Here is a 19,841-nt window from a genome sequence, read left to right on the forward strand (position 1 = left end):
ATCCTTGTCCTGTTTCTTAAAATCTAATCATATTAAATAGATGTATGTATTTTTTGGTTGAGTAAAATCCACTGTTAATCTACTCACTCCAGTGTATGAGAGAGAAAAGAAAACACACCAAAGTTGTGATTAATGAAATGAATATATTTTTGCGGTATGTTAAGTACATTAAAAACCTTAATTCCATTGATATTTTGTTTACTAACTGAATTTCGCTAATTGATGTGTGTTTGTTTGTTTTAGAGAATGAGATGGAGAGTTGAGATCTCAAAAGAACTGTTTAACCCCGCTATATTTGTACCTGTCCTAAGTCAGGTATGTCTAGACTTTGTTGGTTTTTGTGTTGCTTCTTAATATTTATAAAGTCAAACAATAGCAATTATTGCTTATCAGATAATTGAATTTAATGAGGCTACTGGCGTATGTTGTTTTTGGATTTGTACACGTGTTTGTATTGTAAATCAAAAGTGTCCGTTTACACTGTCTTACATTTTGGGAACGCCTCTTGTTAAGAATGATTACTATCACGTGCATTTTGTTCTTAAGAGTGTAAAGCACGTTATAACTTTCTCACATAGCATCTGTTTAGCTTTATACAAACATTTTGTTATCACAAAAAAAAAATAATTTCGACTTAGTCTATATTCTTAGTTTTATGTGCAATTTCCACCTGCGTAGTTATTTTCGGAGTATCATCGCAAACAAACATTTTGTTGACTTAAGAGTTTTTATAACGAAGAAACATTAGCCGTATATAAGTGTGACGTTCTTTGTCTTAATTACGAACTATCCTAGCTGTTTGTTTGCTGCCAGTTTCCAGATCTAGTGCCATCCTAGTTTTTCATTTGCTGACCAGTTTTCTAATATACCATGCCAAGAGGAAATTCAAAGAAAGGGACTCCAGCTAGAGGGCAGGGGGTCAAACGACGAAGAATGGCCGACCCTAAGGAGAAGGAACAACCTTTAGCTAGTGTAGTTAATCCAAGATCATCTGTGGTCCCGTTTCCGGAACCTAGCACCAAATGCATCTCTGACACCAACTCCAATTCCGAACCAAGTATGGATTCTATAACAGAGGAATCAGCTAGACTTTTTTCTGATTCGTTAGCCGGAAATACATGGAAAAGCTATTCAAGAGCGAGATCTGTTCTTGATTCATTCCAACTTCTATATACACTGGATAAAGTATGGCCAGTTCCTGTTCAACAGTTAGTACAATTCATCGCTTATTTATCATTGAAGCATTTTTCTCCAGCTACAGTTCGATTATATATAAGTGGCATTTCTTTTTCTCACAAGGAACGTAATTTAGAGGATACTACTAAGAATTTTGTGGTATCAAAAATGCTTGAAGGTTTACACAGAAATCACCCACAGAGAGACAATAGGGCCCCGGTAACATTACCATTATTACGACAGATTACAGACGCTCTCCCTAGTATTTGTTCATCTACTTATGAATCTTTATTATTTAAATCTTCATTTATTTTGGCATTTTTCGCTATGTTACGTGTAAGTGAATTTACGACAAAAAATAAATCTGATTCTAGTACCGAGGCACTGCAATTGTCGGATGTGGTCGTGTCAGATTGTCAATTAAAAATTAACATTAAGAAAAGTAAAACGGATCAGAGAGGTTATTCAACGTTCATTGTGATAAATAAATACAGAGATAACGCGAACATTTGCCCTGTGTTAACCTTGAAGAAATATTTAGCTGCACGTCCTGCGGTTTCAGGCTGTTATCATTTATTTATGCATTTTGACGGATCACCGCTTACCCGTTATCAACTGTCAGCCATGCTAAGAAAGTCAGTTAATTTTTGTAACATTCCAAACCCTAACCTTTTGAAATCTCATTCATTTAGAATTGGAGCCGCCACAGAGGCGAGCAAACGTGGTATTAATGACGAAACTATCAAAAAATGGGGAAGGTGGTCGTCAGGTGCATTTGAGCGTTACATCAGGATTCCGTGGTGAAAATAATTTCAAAATTTTTCAATTTCTTTATATGTACATATAGAACAGAAGTATACAACATTATAACAAACTCCTTAAATAGTTTTCGGTTTGTAGGTCATGAGCTGCAGTCAACTATTTGGATAATGGGATCTTCTATTCCCCATTGGGCTGGCATAACAGCTGCTAGCCGATCTGGTGGGAAAAACCTTAATTTGGAAAGGCTTGGAGTACAAGTTAAATGGATAAATAAATCAGGAATGAAATGGAAAGATCTGGATTCATCTTTTGAAAGTGAAATCAAAAAGTGGCCAGCCCCTAATTATATTTTTATACATCTAGGTGCAAATGATTTAGTTTCTATGAAATCAAAAGAGCTAATAGAGAACATCAAATGTTCAATTTTGAGAATAAAGGTTTTTGCACCTGACATTAGAATAATTTGGTCAGACATTTTACCAAGGCCCTATTGGCATGGAACATTAAGGCCAAAGTTAGTGGAAATAGCTAGAAAAAGAGTCAATTGTGCCGTAAGATCATTTATAAAGACCGAAGGCCAATATATTTCGAGGTATCCAACTATCAAAGCCTCTGAGCACAATTTATTTAGACATGACGGCTGCCACCTGTCACAAGTCGGTATTGGCATTTTCCTAAATAACATTCAGGCTGCCATTGAAACTTTCGTACTCGGTGTTGCTAAGGTTTTCCCACAAGATAAATGAGCGCAGAGAATGTTTGGCGGTGAATGGGGATTTATAAGACCCCCATTCATTTGGCGGTTCAGGGAGACAATAAACGGACTTGGAACTGTCCCCCTCTGGCACATATCTCTACCCTACCGGCTCTTTAGTGGAGGGTATCAAATAATTTCCATGGGTTCACTCTTGTCATCAAGAGGAATCCCCTCCACTTCTGGTATCAGAAGGGAGGTGTCATCTCCGCAGTACACGTAATTCAGGTTGTTTGCATTTAAAAAATCGGAGAGACTGTTGTTTTCAGAGGTCTGTGTAAACAGAGGGGGGTTCTCCGTCCAGTCCACTCTTGCACGTAGGAGGGATGTTTTGACACTTATGTTATCATAGGGTCACCGATATGCTCTTTTCAATCCTTTGGCTATCGGTTTGTTTGTCTCCCTGGAACTGGTTAAACATTTTATCTGCGGCCTATCAAATATCCACACATACATATTTTGTACATATACTTGTTGTATTATTAGTAATAAATATTCTATATTCTTTCTACAATTTGTATTGTCTGTTTTTAAGCGCCAGTAGTCCGTTTATTAATAGCAATTATTGTTTATCAGATAATTGAATTTAATGAGGCTACTGGCGTATGTTGTTTTTGGATTTGTACACGTGTTTGTATTGTAAATCAAAAGTGTCCGTTTACACTGTCTTACATTTTGGGAACGCCTCTTGTTAAGAATGATTACTATCACGTGCATTTTGTTCTTAAGAGTGTAAAGCACGTTATAACTTTCTCACATAGCATCTGTTTAGCTTTATACAAACATTTTGTTATCACAAAAAATCCCACCCACGCCTCCCAATGAATCTATTTTTAAATATTTTAATTACTACTTATCTATTATATCTTTTTGTAGTGAATGCATTTATTTGAACGATATTGCTGTGCCAGTTTGTTGTATTTTTCAGCTTCACGCTGTGTGACAGATGTTGATGTCTCGATGGACTTTGTTTACTGAGAAGATATGGAGAAAAGTGTAGATTAATTGATAAAAAGACATTTTTATTCCTTTGAATGCTGATAAGACATTAGCAGTGTATGATTGACTTTTAATTTGTCTGCGTTGATTAGACACTATCAGTTTATAATTGACTTATTACTTTAGCGTAGTAGAAATTTACACTTAATTTTTGTTTATGAATCTAACTTTAAATTTAAAGATTATATTTTGGTTATACAAAATCTTGGATGTCGCAGATCCTTTAGGGGGCGGTTCAGGGAGACAATAAACGGACTTGGAACTGTCCCCCTCTGGCACATATCTCTACCCTACCGGCTCTTTAGTGGAGGGTATCAAATAATTTCCTAGGGTTCACTCTTGTCATCAAGAGGAATCCCCTCCACTTCTGGTATCAGAAGGGAGGTGTCATCTCCGCAGTACACGTAATTCAGGTTGTTTGCATTTAAAAAATCGGAGAGACTGTTGTTTTCAGAGGTCTGTGTAAACAGAGGGGGGTTCTCCGTCCAGTCCACTCTTGCACGTAGGAGGGATGTTTTGACACTTATGTTATCATAGGGTCACCGATATGCTCTTTTCAATCCTTTGGCTATCGGTTTGTTTGTCTCCCTGGAACTGGTTAAACATTTTATCTGCGGCCTATCAAATATCCACACATACATATTTTGTACATATACTTGTTGTATTATTAGTAATAAATATTCTATATTCTTTCTACAATTTGTATTGTCTGTTTTTAAGCGCCAGTAGTCCGTTTATTAAGTACAAAGTTAAAGAGCATTGAGGACCCAACATTCCAAAAAAGTTGTTCTTTACTCCAGATTGCGTTTATTTAGCTGCGTTGAAGACACATCGCCAGTTGCGGCCTTGGGCTGTTTTTTGCGGTTATGTGGGATCGGTGTCTCTTTGGAATATTCAATTTCAATTCTAGTATCGAACTTTCTCGATTTTTTTAAGAAACATCGCATATATTTGCAAAGACTTACAAAATAAATACTAAAACAAGTAATTAATTATTTTGTGATCAGTAAATAAATCAATAGTTGTAAACATAATTTCAGATACATGCATGTAAAAGGTATTCAAATGCGAAACATTTATAATTGCACATGTTTAATTACTATAGGTGTCATACCACCAATTAAAAGTCCCTATCTGTTCAACCAAATTTTACAATTTTCACAGCTTTCTAAAAATTTTACCTGAAGTTTAACTTCATAGAAACCAGGTATATCTTGAATCGTGCATGTATCAGCTTTCTACATGCCAATTTTCAACAGGTGTTTAAAATCATATAAAAAAAGAAAAGGTCTTCCGAATAGAGGTACCACTAAAAATAACCCCTGGTTTTCTGGAAATCTTAAATTAGTATACTATGGAGTGCATTAATCCTCAATTTTGAATGCAAACTCATAAACAAGTAAATTTTAGCTCAAAATGGTCTCAATATATTTCTCTTTCACCAAAAGTTTCATTTCTGCCAATTTGTTGGTTAGTTTAAGTAAACAATGACATTAAATGCACTATTTTTTTTCCGAGTAGGCCTACTTTCACATACGTTCTAAAATTGAGGGAGTAATTGGTGGTATGACACCTATATACTAGTATTGAATTTTGGCTGATTGATTGATAAATTGATTCGGTCTACTCTATAACATGATCAGTGCAAAAGGTTACATCGTTTTGACATAGACATTTGCGAAAGGCAATAGTCATCTGACAGCAAATAAAGGGGTTTTCTTTAAATAATAAATACTTGTAATCTTCTTTTTTTTCACTTGTGAAACATTCACCAATGGATTAAAGGGGGGGGGGGGAAATTCAATAAGGTGGACAAACCCATTTATTAATTTTGCAAAAAATATGTTACAGTTAAACAATTTGAACATGAAGAGGGAATAATCTATCAGAATGAAATTACCATTTACAAATTTTCTACAAGGTGATCAAGTGCTCTGCAAGGAGGTTTTTGTTGTCAATCTTATTAACTATATTACGTAAATAAAATCATCACCGAAGCTTAGAAAACAGGTTGTCATTTGGTAGAAGATACTGAAATTGCACTTATTACTGTTTCTGTCTATTATCTTCTAAACGGTCATACGCTTTCTTCCGCGTCCAATGCAGTTTAGTATCTTCTAAACTTTCACTCCTTTCTTCCGCCTCCAATGCAATCCATTATTAGAATCAAAGAGAAATAAACTGTCATGATAAACATGCCTATCAAACCAATTTGTTTACTGGATGGCCGTGGATCTTCAGCACAATTTTTACGTCTGTGAAATGTAGAAGTTGTCTTTTTGTCGACGGTTAGCTCTTTTTCTATCTTGTTTATCATTGCTGTCACTTCTTTGGTTGAAAGCACGTCTGGAAATAATGTAAACTTGTCGATTAATAAACTAGCTGAGTACACTTATATTCTTAAACCTGAAAATTCGTTTTTTCACATTGCTAAAATAATGTCACAAATAAATTTTACCATATCTGACTTCCTGCTGAGGAACATTGCAACTGTTTTCGTTGAGGTTTTATTTTTCTCTAGGTATCTTCTATCTTTTAACACTGTAAATGTTTTCCCAAAAGTCAAGTACAGTTTGAACTTTAGTAAGATAAAGCTTATATGTCAATAATTGTATAAGCGACAAATTAATACTACACATTTTCATTCATGTTGATTTGCATGATGGGTGAATCATTCATAGAAGAAGACGCTTATTTTGTCCATGTAAGAGAACTTTCTCCAAATGAATTTCTTGCAATTTGTTGAGTTTTTTTAATTTGATTTGTATCATCTCAATTATTAAACAATTTTTTAACATATAATGTATATAATTAGTGTTTCTTATTGTGGCGGTAGGAGAGATCGTTTTTCCAAATACCCGGGAAAAATTAATAGTTCCCGGTCCCCGAAAAAATAATAATTTATTCCCGAGTACCCATTTGGTATTAAATACCGAAATCCCCCGAAAATGAAAGCAATTCCCCAAATTCCCACATAAGCAAAGGCCTTATCCTGATGTCACGAAAAGTGTCCTTCCGTCCATCTTCTAAGCCTTCATAAATAAATACACAATGTAAAAGTTTCAGAAAATCGGCTACACATTATAATAAAATTCAAGACAGTCCAATTAAATTTTGAATTCACAAATTTGAAGATGTCTTCAGATCACTTCAAAAAAAAAATAACATGACCTTAAAGATGTTCTCGCAGCTGGGATTAAAAATAACGTATTATGAAAAGTCGTATTAAACAGAAAAGGTTTTAGATTATCAATAAAGCAGACAATTTAGAAAACAAAAACGTCTGCATTTTTTCGAGATTCACTCATTTAAAGAACTACTCTTTTGGCTGGAAAGGGATTATCTGGATTTTATTATTTAATATGTAAGTGGAAAAATGAATATGACATCTTAATTTTGACAAGACAGGGGATTAATATTTCAATGTACTGTTATCAAGGAAAATACATAATATCAAGTTGCTTTTGAAAATGTAAAGAACAAATATCCTTAACATGTACTTTTAATTTTCATTATTGATATTTAAATTCGGGAAAAAATTGAGAGTTTTTAAAAGTATTTTACCTTTACACACAACAGGGTTTCCAATCCACTTTGGAGGAAAACACTGGTGCTGGATACTTCCTGAAGCAAATGCATATCCAAAGTTGCATTTAAACTCTGCAATACTTCCACTTGTCACTCCAGTGAAGGACTGTGTTGTAAAATTATACGTAGGAGGTAATCCACATGTACCTAAAATGACATAAACAGTTTCTGATTAGTGTAGTTTAGTTTAAAACATATTTAGTTATAGTGGATATGTAATCAAGTTTTGCAACTTATATTAATCCTTTTTCACGTTGCGGGTGCGAGTGCTGCCTTGTAGCGGCATTAACCTGCTCTTTTTTGAAATCTACAAAGGTTTCTTTTACGTGCATGATATATGGCTCTCTCTTAACACGGGTAAGCCATTTATCGTCCCCTACTGACGGACGATCATCGTTTCCTTAAGACCAAACTCGCAAATGGTGTCAAGGGAGAGCCGAAAATTCAGTCCCTGAAATTTTCATCCCGGAACGGGAATCGAACCAGGAACCTCTGTATAAGTAGTCCGATTGTTTTTGATGAAGTCCGCCAACTACTTAGTGACAATAAAATATGAAATATTCTAACAGTAGACCATCCCTGAATTTCTATTTGCAGAAAATGTACATTTTAAATATTTAGATTTTATATTGTTCTTGTTTGTTTTATTTTGCTTATGATTATGAAAAACACAATTATTTGCACCACATCAAATGAATTTATTATGTGCCTGCTGGGTGTACGAACACCTGATCTACTCGTTATAGAAGTAACTTTATCTTTATTATTAATCGATTATTAGGTTTTTTTCATCTTGATATCACAATGTTAAACCATAATATAATTATCATAATTTAATGATAAGCTGGACAACTTCACAATACATAATGTTGAATGTTCTCCTTTACATTTTCCCGGTAATCTGATGTCTTTTTTGGTCGTCTCAAATACTAACTCAAAACTCTACTGATATTATGACTTGTAGTAAATGTAATGAAAAAACATGCGGAAGAGACCACGGGGACATATAAAATTACAAGTCAAGAAATTGATAACGTTATGCCATAAAACGAGGAAGACAAAAAGACAACAAAGATCATAAAACACTACAAAGTAAACTAAAGACTAAACAAAAGCTATCCCGCCAAACTCTGGTGCTGATATACAAGTCTCCAGAATGGTAAGGAGATCCTTTTCAAAAAGTTGCAACTATCATGTTGCTCATGTTTATAAACTCTATAAACTCATTATAGGAATACATTGCAGGAATTGAGTGAAAAGTGCATGGTGCGTCACACTTGCATCTTGAAATCTACAAAAAAAACTAAAGAAAGGAATTCGGTGTTGATAGCACTTTCTCACTTGATAATCTTCGAATGCAGATACATTCCTTTACTAATATTTGGCATACATTTTACACGAGCGAGTTTCAAATAATATTGCTATAAAAAAATTTTGATGGTTTTATCTATTTACATCGTGAAAAATGTTTATCACATGTTTCTTTATATACCTGTACATACAGGAGGAACACCATCCCATGTTCCATCAGACTGACAGGTACGTGTCAGAAAACCTGCTTCGTACATATACCCTGTGTTACATGCATAGTTTACTGTTGATCCTTCGGATAGACCACTATAGGTATATGTAGCATTAGCAACTCCTCCTGGGTTGTGACACTGCATTGCTGTTGCTAAAAAATATGCATTATTCAGGTACATTATGTTAACTGTTGTTGTTTTGATATCTACCAATATCTCAGTTACAGAACAATCTATTCAGAATACGAAGGTTTTATTGACAGAATATATAAGTCGACCTTCTTGAAAAAAACAGGAGCAACACTATGATCTGTTCAATCAGTTCAATGACATATTGTGTATTGCCTTTGACCGGGTTCTAAATAAATGAAGCTTTTGTAAAAGGTTTAACTAGTTACAAAACCAATTTTAATCCAACCTTTTCTACATAAGGAAATGCCTGTACTAAGTAGGGAATATGACAGTTGTTTTCTGTATGTTTGATGTGTTTGAGCATTTGATTTTCGCCATTGGATGAAGGTATTTCCTATTAACAATTTCCTTTGGTTCATTATTTTTTACTATTTTAATTCTTTTGGCATACTAATAATTTCTTTTCGGTATCAGTAGCAGCAGTATGGTCAGTTCATAGATGAAAAGACAAAATGCCAATATAAGTGTGACCGAAAACCAAATCATTTAACAGTCAAGTTCGTTTTGAAAAAAATTTCAAATGAATTGTCTTTCTTCAATGAAACCCTTACCTGTGCATACTGGAGGATAACCATTCCATGTGCCATTAGACTGACATGTACGGGTTAAATTTCCTGTCGCATATGCGTATCCAGGATGACAAGTATATGTTACTTTAGAACCATTCATCGTAAAAAAGGCATTTGCCACTGTGACAGGATCTTCGCATTCTACTGAAATTGTTTCAAAAACAATTTTTTTAATATAATTTTGTGGTATAAGAACTGGTAGAAATTTTCATTTACAAAATTACTTTTCACATTGCTAAAATAATGTCACAAATACATTTTATCATATTTGACTTGCTGTAGAGGAACATTGCAACTGTTTTCGTTGAGGTTTTGTGTTGCTCTTGGTATCTTCTAGCTTTTAACATTGTATATGTTTTTCCCAAAAGTCACGTACAGTTTGAACTTTAGTAAGATAAAGCTTATATGTCAATAATTGTATGAGCGACAAATTAATAGTACACAATTTCATTCCTGTGGATTTGCGTGATGGGTGAATCATTCATAGAAGAAGACGCTTATTTTGTCCATGTAAGAGAACTTGCTCCAAATGAATTTTATGCAATTTCCTGAGTTTTTTTAATTTGATTTGTATCATCTCAATTATTAAAGAATTTTTGAACATATTATTTATCCTACTAGTATTTCTTATTGTGGCGGTAGGAGAGATCGTTTTTCCAAATACCCGGGAAAAATCAATATTTCCCGGTTCCCGAAAAAATAATAATTTATTCCCGAGTACCCATTCGGTATTAAATCCCGAAATCCCCCGAAACTGAAAGCAATTCCCCAAATTCCCACATAAACAAAGGCCTTATCCTGACGTCACGAAAAGTGTCCTTCTGTCCCTCTTTTAAGCCTTCATCAATAAATACACAATGTAAAAGTTTCAGAAAATCGGTTACACATTATAATAAAATTTAAGACAGTCCAATAAAATTTTGAATTCACAAATTTGAAGATGTCTTGACATCACTTCAAAACAAAAATAACATGACCTTAAAGGTCTTCTCACAGCTGGGATTCAAAATAACGTATTATGAAAAGTCGTATTCAACAGAAAAGGTTTTAGATTATCAATATAGCAGACAATTTAGAAAACAAAAACGTCTGCATTTTTTCGAGATTCACTCATTTAAAGAACCACTCTTTTGGCTAGAAAAAGATTATCTGGATTTTATTATTTAATATGTAATTTGAAAAATGAATATGACATCTTAATTTTGACAAGACAGGGGATTAATATTTCAATGTACTGTTATCACGGAAAATACATAATATCAAGTTGCTTTTGAAAATGTAAAGAACAAATATCCTTAACATGTACTTTTGATTTTCGTTATTGATATTTAAATTCGGGAATACATTGAGAGTTTAAGTGTTTTACCTTTACACTCAACAGGGTTTCCAATCCACTTTGGAGGAAAACACTGGTGCTGGATACTTCCTGAAGCAAATGCATATCCAAAGTTGCATTTAAACTCTGCAATACTTCCACTTGTCACTCCAGTGAAGGACTGTGTTGTAAAATTATACGTAGGAGGTAATCCACATGTACCTAAAATGACATAAACAGTTTCTGATTAGTGTAGTTTAGTTTAAAACATATTTAGTTATAGTGGATATGTAATCAAGTTTTGCAACTTATATTAATCCTTTTCCACGTTGCGGGTGCGAGTGCTGCCTTGTAGTGGCATAAACCTGCTCTTTTTTTGAAATCTACAAAGGTTTCTTTTACGTGCAAGATATATGGCTCTCTCTTAACACGGGTAAGTCATTTATCGTCCCCTACCGACGGACGATCATCGTTTCCTCAAGACCATACTCGCAAATGGTGTCAAGGGAGAGCCGAAAATTCAGTCCCTGAAATTTTCATCCCGGAACGGGAATCGAACCAGGAACCTCTGTGTTAGTAGTCCGATTGTTTCTGATGAAGTCCGCCAACTACTTAGTGACAAAAAAATATGAAATATTCTAACAGCAGACCATCCCTGAATTTCTATTTGCAATAAATGTACATTTTAAATATTTAGATTTTATATTGTTCTTGTTTTTTTTTTTTGCTTATGATTATGAAAAACACAATTATTTGCACCACATCAAATGAATTTAGTATGTGCCTGCTGGGTGTACGAACACCTGATCTACTCGTTATAGAAGTAACTTTAACTTTATTATTAATCGATTATTAGTTTTTTTTATCTTGATATCACAATTTAAAACCATAATCTAGTTATCATAATTTATGAAAAGCTGGACAACTTCACAATACATAATGTTGAATGTTCTCCTTTACATTTTCTCGGTAATCTGACGTCTTTTTTGGTCGTCTCAAATACTAACTCAAAACTGTACTTATATTATGACTTGTAGTAAATGTAATGAAAAAACATGCAGAAGAGACCACGGGGACATATAAAATTACAAGTCAAGAAATTGATAACGTAATGCCATAAAACAAGGAAGACAAAAAGACAACAAAGATCATAAAACACTACAAATTAAACTAAAGACTAAACACAAGCTATCAACTGCTCTTTCAGTTCTAAATTCTGGAATTCATCCATCAATTTTAAACCCTTTGACGTGTTCCAAGATAATATTTCAAATATGTTACAGCAAAGCTCTATATGGTTGTGAGTTATGGAACAATTTGACTCAAACAGAACTTACGATGTTAGAAAGATCTCACAGATTTGTGTGTAAAATTATTCAAGGGCTTCCAAAACGAACCCGTTCTGACAAGTGTACAAGTCTTCGAGGTTGGTTTTCAGTTGAAAGCATTATCAACAGATGTAAACTTTTATTTTTTGGTAGACTATGTAGGTTAAAGTCTTCTGCGTTACCAAAACGAATAATGATAAGCAGACTTATGGAATTCAAACATAAATGTGTTCCAGAACAACTTGGTTTTATACCTGACATCTATAAAGCAGCCGAAAAATATAACATTACAGATTATATTGTTAATTTTGCAAATACTGGTTCTTTCCCATCAAAAAAACTTTGGTCAATTATTGTAAATCAGAATATAAATGCAAGTGAAGAAACATGGTGGTCTTACCGAATTTCATGCGATAATGACTTTTATATGTTTAGACATATTCATTCGGCAATCAAACCGCATAAAGCATGGACAATTGCGAAACAGTTTCCCGAACTTCGTGTCTCCGCCAAGTATGTGATTGACTTATGTTCTATAGTACGCTACGAAGATGAACATTTACTTTGCGACAAATGTGGAAAGTTCTTCTTGAATATCGTTGAACACTAACTGGTATCCTGTGATTTTATTCAAGACAAAAGAGATAATCTATGGGAAGACATTATTAACATTAATCCCATTCAGTTCAGTGTTTATATGGACAGTCTTTCGGCACATGAATTCACAACAACAATTCTCTCTTGCAATACGTCATATGAATTAGAAAATGATGAATTAACTTTTTTCTCTAAGACTTGTGTTCGTCACGTTGAAACAATCTGCAGAGATTTCTACAATCGATAGAAGATGTGTCCGTTACCGATATTATAGACAGTGCTAATTTTTTTTCTCATATTAACGTTAAACGGTGACTTTAATTCTTTGTTTTTTGTAATTTTCTGATTTATATATTTCATGTACACCAAATCTCTATAATAGAGGAAATAAAGTTATAAAGTTATATATATCCCGCAAAACTCTGGTTTGATATACAAGTCTCCATAATGTTAAGGAGATCCTTTTCAAAAAGTTGCCACTATCATGTTGCTCATGTTTATAAACTCTATAAACTCATTATAGGAATACATTGCAGGAATTGAGTGAAAAGTGGTGCGTCACACTTGTATCTTGAAATCTACAAAAAACACTAAAGAAAAGAATTCGGTGTTGATAGCACTTTCTCACTTGATAATCTTCGAATGCAGATACATTCCTTTACTAATATTTGGCTTACAATTTACACGAGCGAGTTTCAAATAATATTGCTATAAAATCATTTTGATTGTTTTATCAATTTACATCGTGAAAAATGTTTATCACACGTTTCTTTATGTACCTGTACATACAGGAGGAACACCATCCCATGTTCCATCAGACTGACAGGTACGTGTCAGAAAACCTGCTTCGTACATATACCCTGTGTTACATGCATAGTTTACTGTTGATCCTTCAGATAGACCATTATAGGTATATGTAGCATTAGCAACTCCTCCTGGGTTATGACACTGCATTGCTGTTGCTAAAAAATATGCATTATTCAGGTACATTATGTTAACTGTTGTTGTTTTGATATCTACCAATATCTCAGTTACAAAACAATCTATACAGAATACGAAGGTTCTATTGACAGAATATATAAGTCGACCTTCTTGAAAAAAAACCAGGAGCAACACTATGATCTGTTCAATCAATTCAATGACATATTGTGTATTGCCTTTTGACCGGGTTCTAAATAAATGAAGCTTTTGTAAAAGGTTTAACTAGTTACAAAACCATTTTTAATCCAACCTTTTCTACATAAGGAAATGCCTATACTAAGTAGGGAATATGACAGTTGTTTTCTGTATGTTTGATGTGTTTGAGCATTTGATTTTGGCCATTGGATGAAGGTATTTCCTATTAACAATTTCCTTTGGTTCATTATTTTTTGCTATTTTAATTCTTTTGCAAAACTAACAATTTCTTTTCGGTATCAGTTACAGCAATATGGTCAGTTCATAGATGAAAAGACAAAATGCCAATATTAGTGTGACCGAAAACCAACTCATTTGACAGTCGAGTTCGTTTTGAAAAAAATGTTCAAATGAATTGTCTTTCTTCAATGCAACCCTTACCTGTGCATACTGGAGGATAACCATTCCATGTGCCATTAGACTGACATGTACGGGTTAAATTTCCTGTCGCATATGTGTATCCAGGATGACAAGTATATGTTACTTTAGAACCATTCATCGTAAAAAAGGCATTTGTCACTGTGACAGGATCTTCGCATTCTACTGAAATTGTTTCAAAAACAATCTTTTTAATATAATTTTGTGGTATAAGAACTGGTAGAAATTTTCATTTACAAAATTACTTTTAATAATTGCATTAAACCTCTAGCACAAAGAGATGCATAAATAGAAAATTACTACATGTAAACAATAGAAAAAATGAACGACAGCACAGGACACCACAGTATCTGTTTTTGCGTATATATATAATCTTGATAATAGCTTAAAAAATGTAGGCTGGAATGCATTTTTTGTTATCCCAATCATTAAACTTGTTTTTTTTAATGACATCGACACCACTTAAAGGCGGAACGCAATACGGCGACTGCAAATTAAATGTGATATATAAACAATAATATAAACACTTTTTTTGCAGCAGAAGCAGGTCAAAGTAGACTGTGAACGTAAAGTATCTGTTGATCGCTTCGTAGTAAACTACACCAGGATAAATTTCTTTGTTGGATAATTTGATTTGTAAAATTATTAACCTTGTATTTAGCATTTGATATTTGTAAATTTCTTTGTATTGTTTGTGTTCGTAAGACAACAATGAAGTATTTTTATTGTTTTTGTTTGTAAGATAACAATGAAGTATTTATCCTTTTTTAAATGTTGTAAATGCTATTTGAAATGTATAGCTAGATTAATAAACTACTCACTTAAATCCCGAAAAGTATACACTTTAACAATTAGTTGACCAACATCGCATCTACTATCCTGTGCTCTATCACCCCATCGTTTTCCTACAAATTGCACATGACCATCATTGTCTGCATTTGGTATCCAAACCATCACACTATTATTTGTATAAACATAGATTAGTCCACCATAATGATCATATACAGTGCCCAACATTGCTGAACCAGCTCCGCCAAATATATATTTTGAGTTGTCACCATAACTAGTGAGCACCTAAAATTATTGAATAAAGTGCAATGTAATATGATAAAAAGTATAACAAAAATACCAGAAATCCCAGGCAAATAAAAAAAAGGGGGGAGGTCAGTAAAAAATAATAAAATCAAGCGTTGTGAGCGGAACAAGTGCAAAAATACAACTGTCATATTGTTATTTTTATTTTTCTATCTGAATTAATAATGACACATTTTTATTTCTTAATAATTTAATTTTGGATGTAACGCGTCTTCTGATTGGCTGACGTTATTTTGTTATGAGCCCATAGACATAATTTAGTCATGTGACCGTGACATCATCAACGTTTTTTCATGGTTTTCTACGGTTTTAAATTGAATTTAGAATTAAATTATAAGAAATGACTGTAATATTTTTTCTGTCTATTCGAAATAACATAAAAAATGTGGTGCACACTGTTATATAACCCGCTACGCGCGTGATTCAGTGTGCACCAAATTTTTTATGTTATTTCTTCATAGACAGAAAAAAATATTACGGTCATTCCTTAAATAAAGGGCCATATTAACAACAGAATTTTAAGAATTGTTTTTTTTTTAATTATTATTTATTTGGTTCAATCATCATGAAAGTGAATCATTATGAATAATGCTTCGTCTTTAGCAGCCAGTTTGTATAACTTTGTTAATATACTTAATAAGTTAAGAAACATGCTAATGAATTATTTCATGCAGGTAAAAAATTCAATCTGATTGAATTAGTATTCATGTGACCTTCTATTTATCCTTAGCTAGAGATGGGTGACCATGTAACTACATGTATGCGTGTTCAGTTATAAAAAAAAACAATGTCAACATTGAATTTGAACCAAAGGTAAAACATTTGGTTGACTTTGTTCGATCCACTGAAACATTTTCTTATACTGGTAAAATCGATAATAAACATATTTTTTAATCCTTTAAAATGAAATCAAACAGAACTAGAAAAATCCAATTGCAAGTGTTTGATATCTATTTATATCGATAGTCATGTTTATGTCAGGTTGTTTGACCGTCGGCATACTTCGGAGTACGCCTCGCTGTCGGTTAATTAGATGGCGTCCAGACTCAGATAAACACATAATGCTGATACGTATAATCGAGTTAATGCATCGTAAATTGTGTATTTTTGACTATGTATAAGTTGGATATACTCTCTATTAATAAGCTATAAATGAAAAAAAGAGAATTTGAGTCCAATCGAGACATGAATTTGACAGCTTATTTCATTTAAGCTGTGTATTTATACTTGAAATTTTTTATTTTGCAGAGAGTGTGAGCCGTTATAGAATGCTTTTATAAAATGACATATTTAAAACAATCATTTTATGTTACATTTAAATTTTAAAACACAAGCACTCGTGTGGATAAGACAATAACAAACCAAGTTTCATGTTAAAAAAAATCCAAAGTAAAAAAATAAATATGTTTTTCTATTACCTCTACATTGATATAGAAATCTGAAAAATCCATAACAGGAAATAATATTGGACTAGCTCCACTTGTAATGTTAACCTCTCGAGTGTCAACTGTGAAATCATGAAAAGTTTGGTCAAGTAACCAAGCCCGGATGTGAACTGTGCCATTAGTCCTTACTAAACGTGTGTTCCAACCATCATAGCAACAACATACAGTGCCTGTAAAAATAGACTGTTTCATTATTTAGTTGACTATCCCATAAAAAGAAATCAAGTGAACCTGGTATACTAGTAATCATGCTTTCGATATTATATCTTCTCTAAAGATTTCTTACAACCAGTTTGTTATTATATTGATTAATGTAAATACTGGCATAAAGATTAAAATTCCATGCATTTATGATGAAATATGCTTTTTCATTACTATAATGGAAATTTCCAATAAATTACATGTATAAAAAAAAGTAAAAACTTATCAAAAATACCACGCTGAGCATTAGGTAGACCAGACGCGCGTTATGTCTACTTTAAAAGACTTATCAGTGGCGCTAGAATAAAAAAAAATATTGCATTATCAAATCAAAAGTTGAAGAGCATTAGTAAACGAAAAGATGTGTCAAATACTGCAAAAGCAATATATGTCTAGGATATAAAAACCTTAGAATGTAATGTATTTATGTAAAATAACAGTAGTTTCACAAAAGTGCCAATCTTTCGAAATTGATATAAAGAAATCATCCTGAAAAATACAATTTCTTTTTTTCTTTTTACAGATTCAAATGTAAAGTAGATGTTAATGCTATGCAAATCTGCTTACCAAGACCATCAGAATCATCTGAGTGTTTATATGGTACCCATACTCGTACATTTGCATCATCATATCCATATAATACTCCGGATAAAGATTGCCAGCTGGACTCAGGAGATGATCGAAACACTACTCCTATAATGTTAAGTTGGGCATTCACGTAAACAGCTAAAATTTTACTTATATTTCAAAACTTCTTTATCAAATTAAATGTATAGTTTTAGTTAATAGAACAAATTTTATACCCAATTGAATTTAGTGGTCTCTTATGAATTGATGTTGCAAACTTCATTAACGATTTATGAGAGAATGAAATACAATAGGAAAAATCTGAGACACAGTTTTAGAGGTCAAACTGTGTTGTGCAAGAATCTATAAAATATTTTGGGATGCTATGAATAACAAAGAAGCTAAATTCATTCAAGTATAGACATCACAATATGGCAACTAATTACATAACAATTAATGATGTAATAATTATGTCATAATGAAATTATCATAATTTGAAAGATTAATCCTTCTTCTTTCTTTTGGTACCTCATTTATAAAACTTAAAGAAAGATGAGTGGAATTACATCAGTTTAAAGATGTCTGATTGGGGATGAAAAATCTTTGTATTGTGCTACCTTAACTTTCGAATAAAGATAAGTGGATTGATATTTTTGCAAGTTTAGATAATAATCACATATACTATAAACGGTACCTGTTTTTCTTAACCAGATGCGCATTTCGACAATCAACGTATCTTCAGTGATGCTGGAAGCCAAAGCTTTTGAAAAATCATATATCAAGTATGTTATTGTATTTTTATCCATCTAATGAGTTTAGCCTTTTTCAACTGATTTTTATAGTTCGTTCTTATGTTGTACTAATACACCACTGTCCCAGGTTAGGGGAGGGTTGGGATCTGCTAACATGATTAACCCCGCCACATTCTCTATGGATGTGCCTGTCCCAAGTCAGGAGTCTGTAATTCAGTGGTTGTCGTTTGTTTATGAGTTACAAATTTTCGTTAATCTTTGTACATAGATAAGGCTTTAAGTTTCTCGTTTGAATTGTTTTATTTTGTAATATCGGGGCCTTTTATAGCTAACTATGCGGTATAGGCTTTGCTAATTTTTGAAGGCATTACGGTGACCTATAGTTGCTAATTCTGTGTCATTTTGGTCTCGTTCGAAGAGTTATCTCATTGGCAATCACACCACATCTTCTGTTTTTCCCTTCATAAATGTCATATCGAATTCGAAGTATATGAATACAGTAAAACAATCATAATATCATGTTATGAAAATAGAACAGGACAGTTGTTATGAGTTATTTATTGACAGTGAAAGAAACTTTGATGAAATGCATTTATTTCAACGACTTGTCAGGAGTAAACACATACATTTTGTAAGATTTATAGATATTTTAGGAAATTATCATTGAATCAAAGAAACATTATAGTATAGTTTTTTCTTCAACATCAAGGTGCCCTAGGTTGAATTGAAATTTTGTTTCCAGTTTCCTTTGTTTACTGATTGCTAGCTCCCCATACAAAAATTATTTAAAGAACTTCAGGATGAATATCAAAGATAAAAAGATTGATAGGTGTTGCTTGTTTCAAGCAACCCAATGATTTAAATAGAGATGTTAAATGTATTATTCTTGATAAAAATGATGTTTTGTCCCAGGCGGATAACCCTGGCCGTATTATTCCAACCTTTTTGAACTTTTGGTCCTCGGCTATCTTCAATTTTGTACTTGTTTTGGCTTTCAAACTTTTTTCATCTGAGCATAGTTTTTGTGTACGCACGTCTGGCGTATATTTTTTTTAACCTGGTACCTTTTGATGGCTATTATTCGTTTGTTTCACTTGTCCTATATTTTCTTCCATTTATTTTGTCTAGCCCGGTCGTGTAATGTTGTCATTTTAATGTTATAATTAACATTGCCATTAAAGCGGGAGGTTTGGCATGCCACAAAACCAGGTTCAACCCACCAATTTTTCATAAAATGCTCTGTACCAAGCCAGGAAAATGGCCATTGTTACATCATAGTTCGTTTCTGTGTGTGTTACATTTCGGTGTTTTGTTTCTGTTGTGGTGTAGTTTTCTCATATTTGATACGTTTCCCTCAGTTTTAGTTTTTAACCCGGATTTGTTTTTTCTCTATAGATTTATGAATTTCGAACAGCGGTATACTA

At 33.0% G+C, this 19,841-nt stretch overlaps 2 protein-coding genes across 2 annotated transcripts in view; one reads left to right on the forward strand and one right to left on the reverse strand.

The window, feature by feature from the left end:
- The first annotated feature begins 870 nt into the window (after positions 1–870).
- LOC139492786 (uncharacterized) lies at positions 871–1,980 on the forward strand. The gene has a single exon (XM_071280938.1). It carries the CDS (start codon positions 871–873, stop codon positions 1,978–1,980), a length of 1,110 nt encoding a protein of 369 aa, XP_071137039.1.
- Positions 1,981–4,678: 2,698 nt separating this feature from the next.
- Positions 4,679–19,841, reverse strand: part of LOC139491257 (uncharacterized) — a 34,365-nt gene continuing 19,202 nt past the window's right edge. The window contains exons 6-15 of the mRNA XM_071278788.1: positions 17,666–17,791; positions 16,871–17,067; positions 15,179–15,431; positions 14,361–14,522; positions 13,583–13,765; positions 10,930–11,100; positions 9,546–9,707; positions 8,772–8,954; positions 7,256–7,426; positions 4,679–6,037 (exon numbers count right to left, since the gene is read on the reverse strand). Coding sequence (XP_071134889.1) covers positions 5,817–6,037; positions 7,256–7,426; positions 8,772–8,954; positions 9,546–9,707; positions 10,930–11,100; positions 13,583–13,765; positions 14,361–14,522; positions 15,179–15,431; positions 16,871–17,067; positions 17,666–17,791 — 1,829 coding nt within the window. The 3' untranslated portion in view covers positions 4,679–5,816. The remainder of the gene's footprint in view (positions 6,038–7,255; positions 7,427–8,771; positions 8,955–9,545; positions 9,708–10,929; positions 11,101–13,582; positions 13,766–14,360; positions 14,523–15,178; positions 15,432–16,870; positions 17,068–17,665; positions 17,792–19,841) is intronic.

This window comes from Mytilus edulis, chromosome 10 (genome assembly GCF_963676685.1).
Source record: "Mytilus edulis chromosome 10, xbMytEdul2.2, whole genome shotgun sequence".
NCBI lineage: Eukaryota > Metazoa > Mollusca > Bivalvia > Mytilida > Mytilidae > Mytilus > Mytilus edulis.

Coding starts and splice junctions, on each gene's coding strand:
- LOC139492786 (XM_071280938.1), top strand. CDS start 871: ATGCCAAGAGGAAATTCAAAGAAAGGGACTCCAGCTAGAGGGCAGGGG.